The sequence below is a fragment of the Tachysurus fulvidraco genome, chromosome 16, assembly GCF_022655615.1.
Source record: "Tachysurus fulvidraco isolate hzauxx_2018 chromosome 16, HZAU_PFXX_2.0, whole genome shotgun sequence".
Taxonomy (NCBI): Eukaryota; Metazoa; Chordata; class Actinopteri; order Siluriformes; family Bagridae; genus Tachysurus; species Tachysurus fulvidraco.
The window spans coordinates 13,188,915-13,213,397 of NC_062533.1; the positions used below are offsets into that span (position 1 = coordinate 13,188,915).

Genomic DNA, 24,483 nt, shown 5'->3' on the forward strand with positions numbered 1-24,483 from the left:
TAAGAAGCATCACATGTACTGAATTATCAACTCACATTGTACAAACTCAATGTGTGTTTAGTGGGTTAAATTCTCTCTCTCTCTCACACACACACACACACACACACACAACAGTATAAGGCTTTACAATAGAAGAGAAAAGCGTACACACAGATTGTGTTCATCAATATACCTTTATTCTCTAGTAGATACAATACTAAAATAAACACAAGTTTTAAAAAAAGTCATCTTAAACAAAGAAACTGTACAAAAAATGCTAATATATACTACAGTTTAATTACAGAACAGTCTACTGTCCAAAAAAGGCACTAAAGTCTTAAATGGGACAGAATGATTGAGATCCAACTTACTTAAAATCAATACATTTACCGTTAACAGTTTATTTATAGTTTTATTATAGTGTATTCTTTACAATACATCGTTATTGAACTGTCGATATAAACTATACGGAGAGGAGATGTTTATGGACAGATGAATGTGAACCCTGAAGACTGGAATACAAAGCACCCCCCTTTTAATTCTTTTTATTATAGAAGGCTTGCGCTTAAAGACTCAGGGTTTTGGCTAAATATAGGAATATAATACTAGTGTGTGTTGCAGCTGAGAACTATGTCTTCCATATATATGGCTTATAAAGCCCAGTCACTGCGATATTACAGTTTGGCACAGTGTTTGTGTGTAAAGTTGCAACATCACAAGTGCTGTTTTTCAGCACACGAGTACTTGCATGTGAGTTATACTGCAATAGCAATGAGCTATAAGAAGTGAAAGTCACCGTTAGCAGTAGCTTTTAGTTACTAAACTGTTTTCTCAGAGAAGAAACAAAGCTGGTTTCATCAGTGCTATTTGCTTTAGCCAACGTTGGCCAAGTATCTATTTAAGGTACTGGGTTATGATGAAACACTTTAGTCCAACTAGATAAAATGAATCAAAGACTAGCTAGCTAACCTTAGCCTAGTCCTGCCCTGTTTAAAAGTTTTCAAAGCATTGCTACGAGATAAGCGAGAGATAAAACACACAGTTGTTAATGTTAAGTTAAGATCTTGCTAGCTACAGAGGGAATATAAAGCTAAGACTAAGCTTAGCAATGTGTAAGAATTTGGTGACATTTAGTCATTGGTATCTAGTTAGCAAGAGATAAATTTTGCTTCCGTTTTCTAATCTTGCTGATACAAATACAAAAGAAAAGGGATTGAAGGTATTTATTCGATCAGTTTTTAAAGAAAAAGGGTAGATCATCAAAAACCACATGCTAAAGCAGTTAGCTTGCTACTTTCCATCATTCAGGGCTAACTTTTAAATTGGGGTATTTATTGAAGTTATAAAGCAAGCGAGGAGGAATAACATGCTAACTAGGATTTCTGAAAAACTCATTTCACAAAGACTTTCTTTTCTGCTTCTGGGAAAACATTTCAGTAACAAAAAAAAACTCCTGTGCGTAGCTCAGTGGAAAAGGTGACCTGCTAGTAAGCAGTAGGTTGAGCTTGTTTTCGAATCCTGAGCCTTTACTGTTCAGTTAACACGCTAAAAAGCATAAATAGGAATCATTTTTCAAACAGCATCCTCAAGCAACACTGCTTCAGTTGGCAGATCCTGGCAGCTCATGTGGCTTCAAGAACTGCTTATACTTTCGATAGGGGGTGCTCTGTTTTCTGTTTCAAAATATGCTTGAAAATATTTGACACACAGAAAGACTGCTCTTAAAAAAAAAAAAAAAAAAAGATATACGACATAGAGGAACCCTTGATTAGTTAATTCTGCATTTCATAAATATCACATAGCTTTTTTTTTTTTTTACACTGGGAAAGAGAAAAAAATGAAAAATAAATCAGGAAATCATACTGAATATAACAAGGTTTATATTTTCTATATATATATATTTTTTGTTTGAGTAAAATAGCTACATATTGGAAAGTGTACCGAGCCTGCGTTATTCAACAGCAGACTAGGCATGTGCCGATTCTGATTTTGTGTGAGACAGCCTGCTAAGTGATGTATGGATCCGATACGGAGCATCAGTATTGAGGTCAATACTGCCCTGAAACACTGAATCGGAATTGTAAATGTGGACACGGGATGAAAACCGGCATACGATTTTTAATGCACACCGCTGTCTTGATTCTGAGGCTTTGCAAAATGAAGCCTGCGGAGAGATGCTCAGTAACTGTGAGGATGTTAGCATCTGGTACGCGATGATCAGTGTTAAAAGTGGGTAGAGAACGTTATATTAAAAGCCACTTGCTGAGGAAGGGAATGACAATGAGGGAATTTTAAACTATCAACACACTTGCCCTTGAAAGTAAGCACATCCTTACATGAAATATCATTCTTAGTCATTTGCATACTAGTTGAATGGCATTAAGCCGTGTCAAATTAGATTTTTTTTTAAAATATTATTTATAATGAATATGCCAGTTTGATCTGGCATAAAGATTTTGTCGACTTTTTTTTTTTTTTTTTTTTGGAGTGAACTCTACAATAATACTGCAACAAACTGCAATGATGTCTGAGCTGATTCTGCTCCTAAAGCCTAGATCCATGCTGACTAAATCCCTCACCCCTCCAAGAGGTCTCCTAACAAACACCAACTGAGCTGCTACAGTAATGGAAAGACTAAAATGATGTCTAAGGGAAAGACGATAAGAGAATAAAATAGAATATATCAACAGGATAAGAAATCTTGGCCCAGGAACAGAATCATTGGATTTCCCTTCAGAAAGAAGGAAATCAGACACAACAGTAAGGACTGGAATAATGCTGTTCTTAAAGAAGAAAAAAAAAGTTACTTATGTAATAGTTTAAAACGTTGAGTTTTATCCAACCGTCAATCTGATTAATCGGCACATGCCTACAGCAGAAGTCCTGAAGAGGCAGAACAGAAACATATTAGCTTTTCTGTACACTGCAAAACCGTTACGAAATCAAACAGCATCAAGAAATGATGATGCACTGGCCAGATTATGAGGTTTAGGGTTAAGATAAGAGCACTCAGTCTTCTCTCTCAGATCAGATCTACTGCAGTCATTGCACAAGAACTTACATGTTTAGGCCATGACAGATTTAGCTTATTACTCAGAAATCTCTGGATATTAACACAGAAAAAGTAAAAATAAATACTAAAAAAAAAAAGGATTTACTCCAATCCACTTTGGGTGAAGCTGATCAATTAAGTAATTAAATTAGAAACACCTTTACGGTATTTTCTGGACTGGAGGTCATACTGGAGCACATGATAACTCCAGCTTTGGGTGACAGTCTGAGGTACCAGATAAACTCCATCGGTTTCCATGTGAAGTGAAGCAGATAATTAACCATTTCAGTTTTTCAGCATTTCATAAAACACAATAGACCAGTGATGAATTCTGTATGTGTAAGGAAAAATAACAGTCAGTTTTCATCTAGGAACACACTCTATTGGGAAACCCTCTACTGAAAACGTATTCACTTTATAGTCCAGAAAAAACAGTAATTTTGTGTTTAGAGGCTTTTAGCTGATCATTGCTTTATAGTCCAAGGGACTTAAGTTTCCATCCTTTGGCATATATATAAAACCACATCCTATTAGTTTCACTTTTGCAAGATTATATTTCAGTTCAAATCTTCCCATTATTTAAAAAAAATAAAAATAAAAAATAAAAAAAAAATTAATAAACCGATTGCTGTTTGAACAATGAACTGAAATCAATTCTAAAATAATAAAAAAATAATAATTATAATAATAAGCCAAATTTAGAAGGGAATAAAAAGTGTTCAAGCGCCTAAATACACAGAGTTGTCAGTCAATGCAGAAGTCTGGTACACAACCATGAAGCAGTGCAGCACACACTTCGGTTTCACCTAAAAAGCTTCACACGCTCCCACATGTACACGCCGACGTGAAATGTCCGCAAAAAAGCTCCTGCACGTCGGCGGAAAAGATGACGCCACTTCCAGGAAGCACCCATGAGGGACAAAACGCAAAAAGCACAACACACTCCTGGAGTGGTATGAGGTAAAGGTTGGGGTCAGGTTAAAGGAAGGACCGGAGGTGGTGGCCCCACACTGTGGAAGATTCCAGAAAACATGAGGACCTTCGTATTTTTGTTTTGATTTGTTTTAACACAGTCCCAGGCTGAGGAAGAGAACCTGGACTACATGGCCATTTTCAGATACAGTGTAATGAGAGGATGCAGAGGAAGAGAGTGACCCACGTCTGAGCAGCATGGGCAGCAGAACCTCTGCTCTAAAAACAAAACAGCACACTTCCATTTCTCCACCCACACAGACACACACACACACACACACACACACACACACACACGCCATCCAGCACGCACTCCTCAGTCGTCATCCAACGCCTCTGTTTTGATATCGCTGGCCACGCCTCCTGGGCGAGACAGGGCCAAGATGCTGTGATTGACAGCTGCCATCTCCACGGCGAGGGAGATGGGATCCTGATGGTCTGCATGGTTAGTGCTGTCGTCCTGAAAAAGCCATGGAGCATGTGAAAGTTTCTGAAACGGATAGATGGCTGTAGTGCATCAATCATTCCTTACCTGGGTTGGCGATGTTGGCTCAAGCCTGTAGAAGCCAAACGGCCGGGCCAACTGTCTCTTCTCAAAGTAGGGCAGATCACAACCCTGTGATGCAGATATGGAGAGAGAGATAGAAAAAGAGAACCATTTTGTTCATTAGTAATGAAAAAAACAGTATTACCTTGTATAACAGTACATTAAGAACATCTTGAACACGTGTCTAAAAGGAGTGAAATGTGTCAGCGTAACAGGAGGCATTGTGATTCAGAAAAGTCCATGGATATCTGCAATCTATTAATTATTCATCTAACGCAATGCTGCTGTTTAAACACCAGACGTCCTTATCTATGCAAATCGTATACTTAAAATAGACACCACAATATACAACACAGCGTCTTCCTCACCTGCTCTGTGTAGTCGTTGCCGTCGATGTCGTCACTGTTGGAGTGGCCACCGGGGCTCTGCACGTCGATTCCATGACTCTCCAGGATTGTGGCTTCTTGGAAAAAAGACCCTGCCATGACACATCTGAAGCTACTTAAAAACCCACTAAGCGACTGGCACACGAGACCAAACATGCATTTTTACTGTGTTACATCTGACCTCCTGCGTTTATAACACACTCTTCTTGACTTCCATTTTATATATACAAATCTTTTTAAAAGAGAAAGAATAGGAAAGGAGAAAAAATGTGTTGTATACAATATTTAATAAATGATAGGTGAGTCAATAAGATGATATAGATTAGATCATGTAGGGATTACTTTATTTTGTGACTCGTCATTATTTTAACAATAACGTCTCCATCACAGTGTAGAAATGCCATACGTTCTGCTGCTATGTCATTTAGAAATACACTAACATTTCCAGAGAAACTGAGCCAAAATGATATAATTTGGAGCTATGATGTTACTGCGCTGTTTCGGAGATGTTTACATTTACATGAACTACGTTTATAACATACAGATGTTAGAACATCTCTAATACGATCGGTCACGAGCATACTGTAATCCCTGCATGATATAGCCTTAAATATCTTAACATAGAGACAACGTGAAGGCTTATAATAGGCCAGATTTTAAGTGCTCCTTGAGCTTTCGGAGATGATTCTTCGAATCTTTATGAGATTTTATGGCCCTGTTCTGTATAAATGTGTGGTTATTTTGCCCCACGATGCCATTTCTGATTGAGCAGCAAATGTTAGACATATTTAATAGTATCAAAGCCATACATTTGATCATCTCTGTTCATCTGCTCTTATTGTCCTTCTTATAGTGTAAATAAATAAATGAAGTAAGAAATTAGCTCAAATGAATATTACAGTACATAGACAGAGCTGAGAGACCACATCATAGATCTGGTTCGACCCGGTTGCTTCATTCATCTTGATTCACACCCATTTCTAATCAAATGTGTCTTCGGTTTGTCAGACTCACATCCTTCTGCTGGATTGTGGGTAATATACAAATTAGCTCGCAACTCTGACAACCAAATTATGTTGTTCCTTAATTCCAGGTGCTCTATGCAAAGATTGTTCTTCCTGTGATTCCACAGGTCACTTTATGGAAGCCATCAGGACAGAGAGAGAGAGAAAACACAGTGAAGCCCACCACTGCTGTACCTCTGCATTCTGGTCTAAAGTTTCACTATGCGTTGTGGCACATGTGAGGAAATGCCTTCAATGAAGTGTGAACTGTTGCAATCCTGTTTCCTAGTCCAGATTTAATCCTCAAAATGCATGAAATGTCCGTGTGTGAACCAAATCAGTGATTGTACTAAAAAGAAACAAAGGTAACACTTTACCAATGTTGGCCCTCCTCTTGATCTCTTTGCGACGGTTAGCAAACCAGTTGTAGACCTTCAAGGATGTCACTCGCTCGAAATCAGACAGCTTTTTCCCTAAAGACCAAAACATCAGGCAAACCTCAGGCTTGTGATTTCTAATACATTGACATTCCGACACAATTTCTATTGCCTACGAGTGCTATCGTTAGATATCGTAAATGACCCCGATGTTTGAAAAGACATTTGTTTTATGTAGGAGGAGAAAAAAAAAAAAAAAAAAAAAAGAGAAATATTTCTATCCATAGTGACACAGTACTTTGTCTACCTGGCTTTTGTATAACAGCGTTGCAGGCGTTGGCAATCTCCTCTCTTTTGGCTTCGTCGGGATACTGGTTGTCATTGAAGTAGCTGTGAATGGGGAAATGCTGCTTTTATTAAAGAATAAATATTCACTGTATAAAAACTTTAAAACCCAGTGAATGTTTTCGGTCTCATTTCAGAAAAGTAAAATGTTGTACAGAATAGTGTTTAACTTGTACGTGTCAAACTGTTAGGTTTTTCGAGATGGATAATAACACCATACACACTCGCGTCTGTAAGTATTTGCGCAGTGACAATTTCTGTAATTTTGCCTCTCTACACCACCACAACGGATTTGAAATGAAGCATAGAGTAGGAATTTTGTTTTAATCCTTGCACTATGTCAGGCTCAAAAGTAATTGCCTAGCAATTATAAATATAACGATTATTCTCAATACATGGATGCAAATCATTTACAGTTAATGACTTCCTATTGTCTGGAACCCACGGACATCAGCAAATGCTGTTTCCTTCTTTGTGGTGCTTCAATCAGGCCTTTACTGCTTTGCTCGTGTATGGAATAAAAACACTGTCAATAATAATCGTATGTAATTCAAAGCATTTGTGTGTAAATTTTCATTTTGCGGAGTTGGATCCCAAAATCTACGGCCACGACAGTTTACAGATACGAGATTTTGTGTGTTTGTTCAAATACAACTCCAAAGTGTACGACTATGACAGTTTACACACACAACGCTTGTTTTCACAACACCTCTTTTTCATACACGAAAACGGTCTGCGAAACAACTGTCAAAAATACGTCATCACGTTCACAGGCATTACTATCCAAGGGAAGATGAATCGATTCTACGAAGTGTGCATGCGCCCCGCCCTCTTTTAAACCACTGGCGCCGAAATAGCGGATCAGCAGCCAAGCGCTCACTCATCGTCAGTGTTGTATAAAGTATTAGAAAGCAATACTTGAGTAAAAGTGAAAGTATCATACTAGAAAAAGACTTTGGTAGAAGTGAAAGTCACCTTTTAGAATATTACTCAAGTAAAAGTCATAAAGTATCTGATATTTACTGTACTTAAGTATCAAAAGTCATTTTCTGATATTTAATGTACTTAAGTATTTGAAGTAAAAGTAAAAAGTAAAATTTCCGTGATTTTCAGTAGGCATAAGATCGGGGACAGTTTTAGGATTTCATCTTTAGGGGTTTTAGCCCTCAGTGAGAATTTAAAACAAGAAGAGTTTTATATTATATATTATATGACTACATAGTAAGCCAAGTTATGGTATTATTAAATGGCAAAAGTGGACACCAAAATTTTATGCATGATGTAATGATGCCAGTCTTGAATCAAATCAGTTCATGTATGTGTGCATTCTCTACAAACAGTGTGTCCAATGAATGCAGTCATTAATAAATAAATATTCACAAGACAAAGACCAAATCAATAAATGTTATTTTTATTTAGTATTGTGTGGATTGTTTGCATTAATATTTTGTTTGTGCTACGACTCTGGTAATAAGAATAGTGAAATTTCACTGCTTTTGGTTGCTGTATTTGCAGCTTTCCGATTAACGTTATACATTAACGCCTCCAGCTCTGACTGCGCGTGCACGCTGCGCGTACCTGTGCTTCTCCGTACAGCGTGCGGAGCGTAATGCAATCTAGGAGCAGTGATTCACCAAACCTCCCTTATTGCAGTCTCACACATTTCTTCTGATTTTATTTTGTAGTAACGAAGATGCCTAGTGAAAATATAACAGAGTAAAAGTATACATTTTATCTAGGAAATGTAGTGGAGTAAAAGTGAAAGTTGACAAATTTAAATAGCGAACTTAAGTACAGATACGTGACATTTCTACTTAAGTACAGTAACAAAGTATTTTTACTCCGTTACATTACAACACTGCTCATCGTATCAGGTAAGTTGGTTTTTCCTTCCAAATTCGGACATGTTTAAGGGTTAGTTATCACTAATAACAGAGAGGAGTAATATTACAGATATAGGTTAACTATAGTAAGTAAGATTAGCTCTCAGAGTAAGGTTACATTAGGTGCTTAAAGAATACAGCTGTTTAGGAGGTCATCACTGCAGTCTGTAACGTGATGAGATAGGCCTACATAAAAGAATTAGCAATTTTAAGTGTTAACTTACTAACAGCTGTGTACATGCACTGGAATACACAGGTCATGCAATGTAAGTGTTCACTGCTTAAGTGCTAAAGTCATATTTTATTGTTCATCAGGTTCCATTAGGTGACATCTTGCACTCAGACCAGAATCTGGTGTCGATGTTGACCGACACCTTAAGTGTTGGACAACAGAAAATGGCAATATCAGTGGACAGTCAGCACAAGAAGGAAGGTCCAAGTCAAATGGGCAGTCAGTGCAGCAGGAAATGGCTAGGTGTGAGGTGTGAGGTGTGAGGTGTTAGGTGTGTGTGTGTGTGTGTGTGTGTGTGTCTTTTATGTAGGCCTATCTCATCACGCTACAGACTGCAGTGATGACCTCCTAAACAGCTGTATTCTTTAAGCACCTAATGTAACCTTACTCTGAGAACTAATCTTACTTACTATAGTTAACCTATATCTGTAATATTACTCCTCTCTGTTATTAGTGATAACTAACCCTTAAACATGTCCGAATTTGGAAGGAAAAACCAACTTACCTGAGACGATGAGTGAGCGCTTGGCTGCTTATCCGCCATTTCGGCGCCCATGGTTTAAAAGAGGGCGGGGCACATGCATACTTCGTGGAATTGATTAATCTTCCCTCGGATAGTAATGCCTGTGAACGTGATGACGTATTTTTGACAGTTGTTTCGCAGACCGTTTTTGTGTGAAAAAGAGGTGTTGTGAAAACAAGCGTTGTGTGTGTAAACTGTCATAGTCGTACACTTTGGAGTTGTATTTGAACAAACACACAAAATCTCGTATCTGTAAACTGTCGTGGCCGTAGCTTTTTGGATCCAACTCCGCAAAATTAAAATTTACACACAAATGCTTTGAATTACGTACGATTATTATTGACAGTGTTTTTATTCCATACTCGTGGATCTTTTTTCCTTCGGTTTTGTCTTCAGGAAGTGAAAAGCATGCTCAGTTGAGTTGAGGTCAGGTGACTGTCTTGGCCAGAAAAAAAACATTCAATTTCTTTTCCTTATGAAGCTTTTGGGATACGTTTTTGTTTTACACTACATTTTTTGTGTAGTGGTATTTTCAGTTTTGAGGCATTTGAATGAATCTGAGCAGAACGCATAGCTCTATACACTACAGCAGACGTTATCAATAACCACCAGTGACCCAGTTCCACCGGCAGCCAAACATGCCCATGCTAGATTACTGCCTGCAACATGTTTGACAGATGATACGATATCCTTTGGATCAAGAGCTCTTCCTTTTCTTCTCCATACTCATCTCTTCCCATCATTCTGGTTCAAGTTAATCTTGGTCTCATATCTCTAAAGAATCTTGTGCATTTTTATTTTAGATAAAAGTCTAATATGCCCATTTCTGTTCTTGAGTGTTACCGGTGGTGGCGAGACTTCTGTGGTCATTCATTTATCTTTCAGGTACTTTCTGTTTTTTTTACTGAGCTCGTCATTCTTTCTTTTTAGGAATCTACCAAATTGTTGATTTGGCCACTCAAAACATCTCTGCCATCTCTGAGAGTTTGCTTTATTTTTTTTTCCAGCTTAATGATGGCTGATGCTCCTTAGCATGCATTGAAACACATTGTTCCCATGAACAGCTGTCAAATGCTCTTTAATTCAGCTGTGAAATAAGAAGGAAACGGGTGAAACAAGCAATTTATGTAATATTTATTCTTCAATTAAAGCCTCTTTACTTCACTCACATCTGGATTGCTACATTTCAAATCCATTGTTGTGGTGTACAGAGGCAAAAAAAAGTCACTGTACAAATACCCACTAGATCCTATAAACACTTGCACTATAGTATTTATAACTGAAAACTGTTTTGAAACTTGTGTGTTTCTGTGGTTTCGGATTGCGAGGTATTCTGTACTGTTCGAATAGCTTATGTAATAGTAGGTCATGAAGATTTCCAGAGAACTCACTAAGTCGTCTAAATTCAGTACAGCTTCAAACTTACTGCCTCCTTATCTATTAATACTTACTTCAACATTAACCATTAAACTTCCATCAAAGTGCTCTATGCAAGATTAAATAAGTAAGTAAACAAAACAATACAAAAAAAATGAACAGAAAATAACAAAATACAGGTGACAATTACCCACAACTGGCAAGGCAGAAATAACAGAAGTAACAGATACGACGCATTCCAAATGATAAACAAACTGAAATGTTATCCTACACTCTGTGTCCGTGTCATGTGTGACTGCAGTCCTGTTATCACTCTTACCTTTCCATCACAGCAAGACACTCTTTCCTCCAGGTAAAGCGGCTGCCTCTGCGCAGGCGGAAGCTGCCCGTGGCTGAACTTATTGGGGGCGGAGTCTGACGCCACTCAATTTCATCCAGGGCCAATGGGGCGGGACGCATGTTCAAAGTAGCACCTGAAAAAACAACCCACAGATCATAGATGTTGTTAAAATTAATATGTGAAGTCAAAAAAATATACTTAATAAAATGATTGTTTCCCCCATTTTAAATCAGCTCTATCTGGTGGACATAATTAACAGGAACTTCTTTCTTTTTAAAAGTTCTTTTACTATATTTTGCTGTAGTAGTGACTGGTCTCTGTTGCTCGCTGGATGCATTTTGCGTTTTTACTCTAAAGACTTGGGGGAAAATATTGTAAGATTGGACTTGGGTGCGAATTCCAGAGTAGCTTTGTCAGATAGATAGAAGGTAAAACAGCAGAGCATGACACTGAGATGTGTGGGGTGTGTATCGTGTCTGCTTTATTAAAATGGTTTATAATGAACTTCACCATCCTGACATTCATCACATCATGAATGAACAGCGTTTTTTAAACAAACTGTCAGAAACTGTCTTGTGCCCAAGAGTAAATATTAAATGATTTAATAAACACGTTTTAATTTTGTAATTATCCACTAATTATTTGCTCGTTGCTCAAAAATACACCTGACCTATGTGTTTATATTACCAAATAGAGATCATGAATCACTCCGATAAAATTAAGCGAGAAAAACTATCTAGGTGTCTTTTTTTCACCTTTGGGTGCAAAGAAAGCGAGTAAACAGGAAAGACACTTCTGTTGCAAGGGTAACTGAGTAAGCAGATGGCAAATTCTGATTTCTGCATGATGCCTGATATCAGCACTACAAAATATAGTCCTATAGAATTAATGGTGGCTTAAATCGAGCACATCCAACCTGGAGTAGTCTTTTCCAGCTGGTACCAGCGATAGAAGGCTCTCTTCTTCTGCTCACTCAGATCGGATCCCTGCTGCAGGAGCCAGTGAGAGATCCGACTCTGACTGATTCCTGATGGGGAGAGAGAAAGAATTTTTATTTATTTATTTATTTATTTTTACAAATTATATAATACTACACAATTCAGATACAGGTTGATTACAATTATTTAACTTAAAGAGCTAGAAATGAGTTTCCTCAATTGAAGAACCAGTAGGTTAGAAATAAGGAGATGATGAAAAGGATAAATGTCAGGTCAAGAAGCTTTTTGTTGTCATTTCAGCCATATAATACTGGCACAGTAAATAGTGAAATCCAGGATTATTGTGCTACACAGGACAACAGAGGCGGTGCATAAGACAACACATGGGACAACTACATTAAACAAAAGAACAACACCACAGAGAAAGGTCTAACGAGAAAAGTGCATAGCATGCAACCTGGTTCGAACAGCGCAAGACGGACAGTGAAAACAATAGAATACGCTTCAATACAGACATAAATTATAGCACTGTCCAGAATACAGACTGTATTGGCACTGTTCGAACAGAGATTAGTAAACAGTAAGAGGGTTGTAAACATGCACACACTTCCAATAACAGCATGACTTTTTTGTGCAAAACAGCATTAAAAGTGTTTGTGGATAAACAGCATATGATCAGTATCGGTATTAAAAATAAAAGGAGTTAATGAAGACGCTGACTGACCTGTGACCTGAGCCACCACTGCCTGAGAGATGCGCCGGTTAGCCAGAAAAGCCTTGATCTCCTCTTTCACCAAACTGCTGTCCCTCCTAAACAAACACATACACCTTTATGTGGCAATATTTTAAGCAGCTTTGTGCCCATGACCACTTGGCCACAATAATAATCACAGCGTCCACCACAGAAAGATGCTCCTCGATAATGAAATGTCGCTACTGCTTTAATTACACTTCCTAGGTTTATATTGTATCTGTCTGTTCGTGTGAATGCGAGCATGTTGGTCAGAGATGGACAAATCATAACTCCATTAGCTAACCTTAATTCAATTATCCAGCCACTGAACACGTTAAAGCTCCAGTTTGTTATCCAGTCCCATGGTTTGGTTGTCCAGAAAACATAACCAACTAAGCCAAAAAGATGACAGCTTACATACTGGAATAATGTCGAACTAGTTAATCATCAAGCAATATATAGATTCCTTAGTCAAAGCAGTCATCCTTTTCTAACATGGTGCCTGAGGCTGAATACTGTTTGCATAAATGTTATGAACTGTGCTGTTTTCTTTTGTTTGTCCCCAGCTTATAAAAATGTGATTTATAAATAAATCAATTAATTAAAAAAGTCCTCACATATAGAGGCTGAAATAAAAAAAAATCAAGTAATTGATGATGATGATAATAATAATAATAATAATAATAATAATAATAATAATAAATCACAGTTCTGTTACAGGTTATGACATTTGTCAAGTGGATTTCAATACACTACATTAAATTTGTCAGTGAAAATAAATAAATACATAAAAAATGGTAACAAAAAAGTAATGAATGAATGAATGAATTAAAGGGGGCAGGTTTTTAATTTAGAATATAAAACCTCAATAACACGATATAACGTAGTTTAACTTGGGTTTCTTTCTCTCACAAAATTTAAGTAGACCGATTTACATTGTGCTGAAAAAGTGGGATTATCGAGCATGTGGAACGTTCTGATATATAATAATTTTATGGAAACGATTAAATGCTTGATAACATGCTAAAATTCATGGAAAATATCTAAAAGTATTCTGCGTTACACTCGGTCACTAGTTTCATATAGAAACTTTATGATGAGAAACAGCAGATGAAGATCAGCAGAAGGAAGGATTGCTTTATTTCTCGTGAGTCTTGTGTTATCTTTAACTAGTCAAACAACTTATGCTTTGCTCTCTCTCTTTTTTTTCTTTCTTTTCCTTTAGCACGGGCTGATTGTGGGATCGACCGCACTCGCTAGCGGCACACATACGCCCAGCGTGAGGATTTTACAGCAACGGTTCAGAAAATGTATTTTTCAGCTGAACTGCTTCCAGCAAACGTTTTTTGTATGAGACCGCACAAATACAGCTGTGCTAATACACAATCTGTGCGAGTAATTTGTTTCTCTCACTGTGTTGAAGTGCTATTTGTTTACTCTTTAACAGAAACAAGATAAAGTTAACAGTCAGTCTGTCATCTTAGCATTGAAGTTTATTTTGAGTCAGATGGTTTTCTTTTACTTGTTTGTATTGTCCTGTTGTGCAGACAAAAATAAGTGTTTTGTAGACTATAAAAACCTTCATTATGCCATACGTCTCATTCGGGGTCATTACACAAGCTGGCAAGAAACCCTACACCTGGTTTAACCAGTACTTTGGCGGGAAACCTTCTATTCCCACACTGATCCAAGCCAGAACTTGTGTTATATTATGCTGAAGGTGTTTCTCTTCTCACCTACTGATAATTCTCCTGAAGTTAACGTCTTTACAATATAAAAAAAATCAAGTCCAGTCCTGTTAAAACTATTATACACTAATATAATAATCCCGGGAATCCCAGATTTTGAACTTTTTAGTTACTTTTTTTAAAGAAATAATGAGCATATTTCCACTTTGAGAAACTCGTCTTGCTCTCGGCTTGACTTGCCGTTACTGCCGCACATACTTGAATAAACAGAAACACGCCCACAGTGCGGCGCCTTCTTCATGTTTACAGCGGTTGGCATCCACCAATCCTACAATGCGTCGCTGCTGTAAAGAGGTTAGGCTGTAGGCTGCACCATATGGTAACGGTAACGGAGTTACTTTATTTAAAAAGTAATGCGTTAGAGTTAGAGTATTAGTTACTGTCAAAAGTAACTGCGTTACAGTAAAGCGTTACTGCCAAACACTGGTGAGAGACACCTTTAACACTTTAAAGTTGACTTAGAAACAACTCATTTTAACAATAATAGCTGTATATCTTGCTTGAACAACGGTCCTAAATGCTGAGTCATTTTTATTTGTTCAGACTGCTAGCTAGATAGCCGAGCGCTAAAGTTCTATTTTAGTCTTTACAACATCTAGTCAGATTAGCTAGTTTTAAATGTTATATTTCCCTTCACTAATTAATTATTCAAGTGCACTAAGAGGCTAAATAACATCAAGTAAAAGAATGTATAGTATAACTGAAACCAACAGTCATGCAAGCTTGTTAAAGAGGTAGCTAACCTAAGGTGCGATAGTTAGCTAGCCAGGGGTTCGTAATTATATTGTACTTTATACTATTATTGTACATTGGATTAAAAAAAATTTTTAAAAATTAAAAAAAGAGTAAGCTAGGAAGTTGCTTAAAATCTATTATATTATCACTGTAGAAACTATTAAAGTAAGGGAGAAAAAATAAGTTTTTCCTTAACTCGTTTTCCACACCTGGGCCGCTTTTACCAGCAAATTCACATCATGATGAGAACTGCGCTAAAATTAAGTAAACTAAATGCTAAAAACAAACAAACAAAAAATAGGTAGATGCATTTTTAACACTTGAGTGCAAAGAGGCCAAGCAAGCTGGAAAAAAAGTCACGTCAATCTCATTTACTGAGTTACAAAAGAAATGAAAGAAAGACAAATCTTTTCGTTATCGGTTTAACAATAGGTTTGCCATAGCATCTATAAACAATGGTTACACCTAATCATGGAGAATTTGATAGGAAATAGTTCCTCTGATCACCGACCTCATTAGATCCTCCACCTTGTCGTCAACGTCCATCTCTTCCTCCGTCCCGTCAAACCCGTATGGCCTCACTGCCACGGCCGCCGCCGCGTTTCCTGTTGGATAACGGGGTGGAGACAGTTTCCCATTGGCCGTCCCATTTTGCGTCACCGCAACCAGTGAGACGGGTGGTGAGGTGGCGTAGCTGTTGCTTGGTGACGGGGAAAGGAACTGAGTTTGCGTGGAGGTGGTGGCAGTAACGATGGCCATGTGGGAGGTGGAGCTTTCACTGGGGCCATGTGAGGGGGCGGGGTCAGATACAGATGGAGCAGGGCCACAGGAGGAGGAGGCGGAGCCACGGCGCCCAAACTTGTCTCCATGCTCTCGGTCAAGACGCTCCAGTGTGTCCAGTGCATGGACTATCTCGGGCTTGGTCATGCCGCTCCGTCGCAGCCGCTGAAGCAGATCGATCTGCTCGATGGTGAAGCGCGGCTCGTCTGTGTACTGGGACATCCTGGTGGAAAAAGAAGAAGGAAAAGAAAAAACATTTCTAAGAGACAGAAATCTGTACCTCAGTGCTTCTATGAAGCACGGCTTGTTTGTGTCCAGAGACATTTCTGGTTGGTCCTTCAGGTAACAAGGTTAATTTTTATCTTCTTTACATCTGGGAGAAGTTTAGGATTCAAGTTTAGGCATTAGAGCTTAGAGGTTAAGCGGTGAAGTGAAGCTTGTCTGTACATTTCGGGCCTGAACTTGAAATTTGGAAATAAAAAAAAAAGTTCTGAGCAGAAAACAACACTGCTGAGCAGAAACCTCTGTCCAAATGCACTGTGGGTAAAGTTTAGGGCTGGAATGCTGAAGCTCAACTTATGTGTACTCAGGCATGCACGTAACCAGGCATGGTACAGATAAACATTATATAATGGGTTCTTTATACTGAGAAGATAAACGGTGAAGGAAAAACCAGCCATATGCAAAAGCATGTAATGTCTTGCAAATTAAAAAAATGAAATGAAAAGCTACGCCTCAAAATGGCTGACATTCTGCACAGCAGCAAGACTCTGCGGCACGTCCTGACAATAAAAGGGAAAATCCTTTTTATACGTGACCTAATTCCTTCCGTCTGGAAACATTCTCCCTTCATTAATATGGCTCTTTGTGACTTATCACTTCTGCTGTTGCCATGGAAACCCTTCAGCTCTAATATGTAATTTCCTCAGATGGTCTGTAACGTGATTTACTCGTGTGACATACTGAGCCGGTTTTGATCGTTTGCTCCAAAGTAATAACACACAAAGAGGAAACAGCATGCAACATTTATTACTTTGTGACACTTAAGAGATTCGTCACATTTCCAGCCGCGTGATATGAACATATTGAGCTGTGTGTTATATCGTGTGATATATCAGCCTTGACATTTATTGTTAAAACCATCTGCATTATTTGGACCAAAGCGAGCATCATGTGTTTGATTGCATGAATGTCAAACACCCACAAGGTATATAATGCAACACACAACAAAACGTTATACACAACAGTGTCACACAATCTCGCATGAAGTGACCAGGTGTAAAAAGCCCCTTAATCTCATAATCATTACTCCGTGAATCTCCATCAAAGCAACAAGCACTCGAACGTGACTTTGTTGTGTTGTACTTGAGATTTACTCTGTATAGACACCCAGTATGTCTAATGTACACAGCTTAATTTTATTTTTGGTGTATATTTCTTGGGGTGTAAGTACAGTGTTGAGATACAGAACTGGTTTTGTTTCGGGCTTTCGGCTAAGAAACTGAAGTGAACGATACGGTTTACTCCATCGTCTTGGTGGCCATCTCGCCCTGAAGTCATCTACACAAGGCTGTTTGCATAGGATTCTTCAGACAGAAGCCTTTCTCTGTGGCTCACACTAGAGACGGGATTGACGCAGGCTTCTGTTGCCAGTGTTGCCACTCGGGATACAACTCGCTGTAGTCGCGATTAAGACTTTGCAAGCTGTCAGAAAAGTTAAACCTCTGGGCACAGTGAAAGCCTGTCATCACACTATACAACTCTGACATCAGCTAAAGAAGTTGCTGATGCTCCTTCTTCACTGCCTGAGATTTCGCAGCCTTTATTCAGGTGTAACTGCAAACGTACTTTGTCCAGCAGCTAACATTATCTCTGGCGTGTTCGCTATTGATTTGTTTCACATACAAAAACAGGTTGAAGCAGGTGTGAAGCTTTTTTAGGAAGCTGTGTCTATATGATTAACGTAGACCTCGAGTGTTTGTTAAATATTCTTCCCTGTGTTTAAGACACACACACGGTCTTGGCAATAACAGAAGATAACATATCACACACAGCCAAACTTTTGGAATAACGCTTAAGTTGAATATGTTCATCGTCAGCGTCATTCTGCCAGTATATTAATGAAGTGTTATGATACGGAATTCGACCGAACTTTAAAACTATATGGTGTTTTACTCCGTACTTTATTTTTATGGTTTGAATATAACCTTTAAATATATAAATATTAGAGTTGCAATATACTGTATATGAAGGCACGTTATTAAAAAAAAAATCATTTGTATTTTATCAATAAGAAAAAGGAAAAAAGAAAAAATCAATGCCATACATTATAACAGGGATGGAGGCTACAGTCTGTTGCAATCTGACAGTTTCCGTAGACAGAGTTTGAGTTTTTTTCCCTCGATAAAACTGATCCCAGGGCCGATAACGGAGGCTACATGCGTGCTGAGTTTGCGTTCCCCTGGAGAGAGTAAGACGGTATACTGTATAGCGTACAATTTCCTTCTGATTTCTCTCTTTATGTACACCCTATGCAGTTATCATGTCAACCAATCAACTGTTATCAAATCCTGCAGATACAAGCCAAGAGCTTCGGTAATATACACGTCTGAGATTAGAACAAAGGTAAACAGAGCGAGAGATACAACATCAGGCGGCCACGTCGGGTTACGCTGCCGTCAGCCATGAACGGGAATCCTGGGCTGCAGCAGGTAAAAAGCTCAGCAGAACTGAACAGACTGGACAAACTCTGGTGATTCGGGTGAATCTTCATTTGCGTTAGGATTGTAATAGTGTTGAGCTGCTTTTATAGAAAATTCTGACCAATCAGAAAAAGGAATTCGACAGAGCTGGATAAAGAAACACTTAATAATAAAAGAAAAAGGATAAAGAAACATGTTTGGCTCATCTATTGCAAACATGTACTTTTTTCTGATTGGGTCATGATTAGAGGTCAAGTGCAGCTAGTCAGCTAACAGCTAGTCGGTTAATTTATACCTGGATTATGATCAAGCATGATGTGTCCTCTGGTTACATTATAATCGTGTTCATGTTAATAGATGATCAAAGCAGTTTAATAGTGTACCAGTGAGAAAGGAATGATGTGCCACATGGAGAGCTCTGATGTGTTTGGGCTGTTTCTCTTCGACACGACAGCCTGTGGACACGAGTTAAGAGTTAACCTGCTCTACAGAACATATACCAGGATGTGTAGTGGATTAGCTAAAACATGGTCGATGTCTATGGTTTGGGACGATACTTTTGCACAGGATTGGGATGAGCTGTAATAGGAAATGCTGGCTGTTATGTGGCAGGACACAAAATTGATTATTTTCTAAATACAGCAAGTGTTTTATTATATATATAAAAAATTACACCACAGGGCACTTTTATTTGTATACAGCAACATACTAATGTAGAGTTTTAGTGAAAAAACACTCTACACTTTCTTTCCCTAACCCTAAATTTTTAAAGCAGCTTGTCACGTTACTTAGGAAATAGAAAGCCCACCGGTCTGAAAGCTTAAAACCTACAGCTTTACCTCTGACAGACACTCGAGACTCCACCAAAAATCTCCTCACCAAAGACTCCCTTATATGAACAAATTATACGCATTGTTTTTTTTTTCTTCTTCAATTTATGTGAACCTTGCTGTACAAATCCCTGTGTATGTAGTTACTATAGAAACAATAACGCATCACAAAAAGCAATATGCCAAACATACGTATGTGCTTTTTGACGAGTCTCTGTTCCATTTTCCGCCTGCCTACGTACACGAGTTAAGCGTTAACCTACTTTATTAAAGGCATACCAGAAAAAAATATGGGGATAAAAAAAAAAAAAAAGATAAAACAAGCGTACCGTGACATCAAAGCACTAGGACTCTAAAAGATAAGACTTTATATTATTTTATTTAATAACAGTAAGAAGGCATACACATTAGTAATCTGTATAAAATCTGCTTTTTTTCCCATTTGGAAATCTTACAGGAAGGCATGAAAAAAAATTGTTTTATTTACCAATTATTAAACACATATAAAGGAAATGAACGAAAAACCAACTAAACAGCTCACTTTTCTGAAAATAGGCCACATCACGGGACAAGGGCATGAGAGGATGACTAAGTGCTAAAGAGACGTTTACGGAGCAGGGGCGCGAGAAACACTGCCATAAAGCATCGCTTCTGACACACTGCTGTAATCTGCAGCACAAATACAATCCTTGTGCTTTTTATCATCGTGCCAATTGGCAGGTTGGCATAGTGAAGAATTGAAAATGAACAGCAGAATCACCCCACAGGCTGCACCACTTTTTCTCAGGGCCATAAAGCACAGGGAAGACTAATCTGCAGCAGTGACGCTGCAGGTGCTGGTTAGCAGCGAGAGAAGGGACTGCGTAAGACTGACTGGTCCACAGCTGCATGGCTCTGCACCAAAAAAAAAATGACAAACATAAATAACATAATAATAATAATCCTCCCCTTAGTCTTCCAACATCCAACATGAAAGTCAAAGCCAGATGTTGATGAAATCTGAATGCTGCATGTGTTTCAGAATATGCATAAAGTTTTTATATAGTGTGGCGGGTTTGCACACATCCACGGCTTCATCTCTCATTTCAAGAAGAGGGGGGAGAGAGAGAGAGAGAAAAAAAATTAAAAAAGAAGCACCATTTCTCTGCATCGCCATTATGATGATAAATGATTTGTGCAGGAACGTTTATGGCATTATAATCCTTCAGCACACTGCAGCCGGGAATTTAATTTACATCCAAAAAATAAAAAAAAGGGGTTGATTGCGAAAGGAATTCAGGTCACAGCTCAAAATAAAAAGGTGTTGATTTTTAAATACTCAGGTACAAAACTGTACTATTGCTTCACCCACATTGCTTCACTCCGTGCCTCTGATGTGTGTTTTTACAAGTGGAATGAAACTGAAATGTACCCAACACTGATTTAGGTAGACATTATGGATCTTTTTTGCACAAGTTAAAAAACAGACTATATTCATTTTTCATTTAGGGATCCAATAACAGTGACAAGTAAAGGGAGTTTAGTTTGACTGGGTGTAGATTATCATTACCAGACAACACTGAAGGCACAATCGCTGCAAATGCACCGCTAATACAGTCCCAAGCGTCTTTTATATAAAATGACCACAAGTCCCCACGTTATAAAGTAAGCATTTACTCTGTGGACATCTGCTTGTGAGACCACAGGGTCTCAGTTTTACCCATAAACCTCATCCTGTTTGGAGATGTTGACTGGTTATGCAGTATTCACCAATTAAAATGCAAAGCAACATCATAGTCCAGATGTCGAGAGGAAGAAAGTGCCGAAGGATGCAATATGCAAATAAACACTTCAAAATCGATCTCGATACGTGTTATGTTGAGTGGGAGTGATCGTGAATGATCTTAGACACCCCAGACAAACATTTTTGTGCATTTACATGAATCATGGCATTCACAGAAATTATTTCCACCCTGATAGAAGCAACAACACGAAGCTCTAACACTCTGCTCGTCTGAAAGACACTTTTTTTTTCTAACACAGCGATCACATAATGTGAAGTTATTTTCAGTCGTATAAATAAACACAACTGCAATAAGAAATTTGTGCGAAAGGCGAACGACTGAATCGATTTAACAGTAACTATTCTAGACTGATTGGATCGATTCATACGCTCATCAAATTACGAAGAGATAATCTGTAGCACGATACACGTGCAACGCAGATGCAATATTTCAATTTTTTTATTCCTTATTTGTAAAATAATAACGTGGAATATATATACACACACGTTTAAAAAAAAGTGGCTTAAGCTTAGAATAAAGGTCTATTAGATCTGAGAACAATTGCAATGGAATTCTGATCTATCAATCATTTTAAACACATAATGGGCCAATTAAGATTCCTTAAAAATCATTAAAAAAAATGCCGAACCCACCTGTTTTGAGACCTAGTCTTGGGGGAAAGAAAAAAAAATATTTCGCGACTGGACCAAAAGCTGTCCCAGCATTGATCATTAAACAATCTGTGTTTTAGACCATGCAAATAAATAAATAAATAAACAAACAAGGTCGCGTGATGCTCTTAAATATGAACCCCAATACAGGACACCCCTATGCCAATGAACTGGGAATATGCAGCACAACTAAATGCACTTTTTTCCCCCATTATTCCAGCAATATAAATATAAGGCCTAAGGCATTCTGGGCTTGGCCTGGAAAAGCTCGATTGCAGCAAACTGCCCATTCTAAGCCAAAAATAACTGCACTCTGAGAACCTAGATGAAATAAATAAAAGATCAAGCCATCAGTCCATGCACTCATCATCCAGTCCCATCTGCACTAAAGCCTGGAATATTTCGTTTCATTATGTATCCTTTTGCAAATACAATCTATCTATAGATCTACATTCTTTAAATTCTGCTGTGAATTTATTTTAACACCTTCAGCAAAAATCCCAGGACTGATCTGATCATGTCGACCCTGCTTAGATCAGCAATAACGCTACACAAGATTTAAACAAAACAAAACCAAAACAAAAACAAAGCACATGATCAACAATAACAAAAAAAACAACAACAACAACACGGATCTTAAACCCATGTACAATTTACAGTGTTATAAACTTGTTCTAACGTGTGTGGTGTTTGCTTAAAAGTATCACAGACGGATCGAGACGAAGTTACACACAAACGTCTGCGTTATAACGAGCTCACTTAGCTTGCTAAAGTTAAATCAGACGTTATGGCCGTTTTTTTTCCTGCTAGCTCGGATGCTAACAGTTAGAACTTAGCTAGCTTGTTAAACATATTCGTTTTTATCTGCACTTTTTAATCGTTTCATGCATTCGGGACTTTTATTTATTTTTTGCAATGATTTTCGGAGTATTAACGAGACTGACTGTCTGTTGTAGATATTATGGGATATAAAAGACATAAAGTGGCTAAAGATAGATGCTAATAGCAAAGCTAAATCCTTAAATACAGAATGCAAAGCTTTACCTTTAGGCTACGTGTGAATATTGCAAACGTCCCAGCAGAGCAGACCATTAATGACTTCACCGAGTGCTGACGACAAGCAAATCCAGTTTATTTTTCACATTTGAATGTCCTGTAATTATTTTTCTGCAGCCCTGCCCCGGCCCTGCTCACTCGGGTTCAATCAGAGAGGCGGACTGTCTCGCCTTTTGTCTGACTGACAACAGACATCAAAACCCGGAAGCGTTTAACTTAGGCGTCATGGGAAATGTCGTTCTATTATATGTTTAATAACTTTGTTTATTTAATTGAATATTTTTTATTTCATTATTTAGTTTATTTCATTATTATTTAGATTATTTAACTTTTATTTAGTTTATTTAATTATTATTTAGTTTAATTAATTTAATAAATAATTTTAATAAATAAAATGTAATTGTATTTAATTTACATTACTTGGTTTATTTAATTATTATTTAGTTTATTTCATTATTATTTAGGTTATTTAACTTTTATTTAGTTTATTTAATTATTTTGTTTATTTAAACGAATAGTTTTTCTATTTCATTATTTAGTTTATTTAATTATTATTTAGTTTATTTAATTTAATAAATAATTTTATTATTTTATTTTATACGTTTTATTAGTTTATTTAATTTTAAAAACAATTTTAATAAATACAATTACATTTTATTTAATATACATATATATTATTTAGTTTATTTAATTATTATTTAGTGTATTTAATTTATTAATTTTTTTAATAAATATTAATTTAATAAATATTATTTTATTTTATACATTTTATTAGCTTATTTAATTTAATAAATCATTTTAATAAATAAAATGTAATTTTATTTAATTGACATTAGTTAGTTTATTTAATTATTATTTAGTTTATTTAATTTAATAAATTATTTTATTATTTTATTTTATTATTTTATTTAATTTAATAAATACAATTTAATTGTATTTAATTTACATTATTTAGTTTAATTATCATTTAGTATATTTAATTATCATTTAGTGTATTTATAATTCGTTTATTTAAATGAATAGTTTTTTAAAACATTTTTTAACTTAATTTTTATAATTATGCGAAACCCAGATTGATTAAAAGATTTTATTTAAAAAATCAACTGAAAATAAAAACAAAACAAAACAAACAAATAAATAAATAATAATATTTTCATTTACAATAAAAATAGTCCATGCATGAAATGAATGCAGTTTAATAACAGAAGAGGTAAATATATACAGTACATACATATTGAATTACTCAAATAAAATACTTATGTTAAAATTCTCAAGATCAAAAGGTTTACATTATAGGAAATATGAGAAATCAATATCTAATGTTAACAAAGAGCTTTCTTTGTTCCTAATCTCTTCATTGTTAGCTAGAATGACAGTCCAAACTAGCTGAATGTTTTTGTCATAAGCTTATATGATAAATTTAAAGTGTAAGTAGCAGCTCGTAATTAATGTGTGGACCAGTGGTGGCCCAAGGAAGGACAACCAGTGAACTGGTAACAGGGTTATGGAC

The 24,483-nt window shown here is 37.0% G+C and overlaps 2 protein-coding genes across 7 annotated transcripts in view; one reads left to right on the forward strand and one right to left on the reverse strand.

Annotated features, from left to right (window-relative positions):
- kif13bb (kinesin family member 13Bb) overlaps positions 1-9,086 on the forward strand; it is a 43,173-nt gene extending 34,087 nt beyond the window's left edge. Inside the window, exon 44 of the transcript XR_007138127.1 lies at positions 9,049-9,086. The gene's annotated coding sequence lies outside the window, so the exon portion shown is untranslated. The remainder of the gene's footprint in view (positions 1-9,048) is intronic.
- hmbox1b (homeobox containing 1 b) lies at positions 155-23,166 on the reverse strand. Of its 6 annotated transcripts, none has more exons than XM_027166249.2 (10): positions 22,962-23,166; positions 15,683-16,174; positions 12,680-12,765; positions 11,934-12,044; positions 10,997-11,150; positions 6,625-6,707; positions 6,318-6,413; positions 4,919-5,010; positions 4,536-4,619; positions 155-4,463 (listed from the first exon to the last, which is right to left on the reverse strand). In XM_027166249.2, exons 2-10 carry the CDS (start codon positions 16,171-16,173, stop codon positions 4,320-4,322), a joined length of 1,341 nt encoding a protein of 446 aa, XP_027022050.1. In that variant the 5' UTR covers position 16,174; positions 22,962-23,166; the 3' UTR covers positions 155-4,319. The 6 variants fall into 6 exon arrangements, with proteins under 6 accessions (XP_027022050.1, XP_027022049.1, XP_027022048.1 ...); XM_027166248.2 differs by having other exon boundaries at positions 4,919-5,013; XM_027166247.2 differs by having other exon boundaries at positions 6,616-6,707.
- Between the last annotated feature and the right edge of the window lie 1,317 nt (positions 23,167-24,483).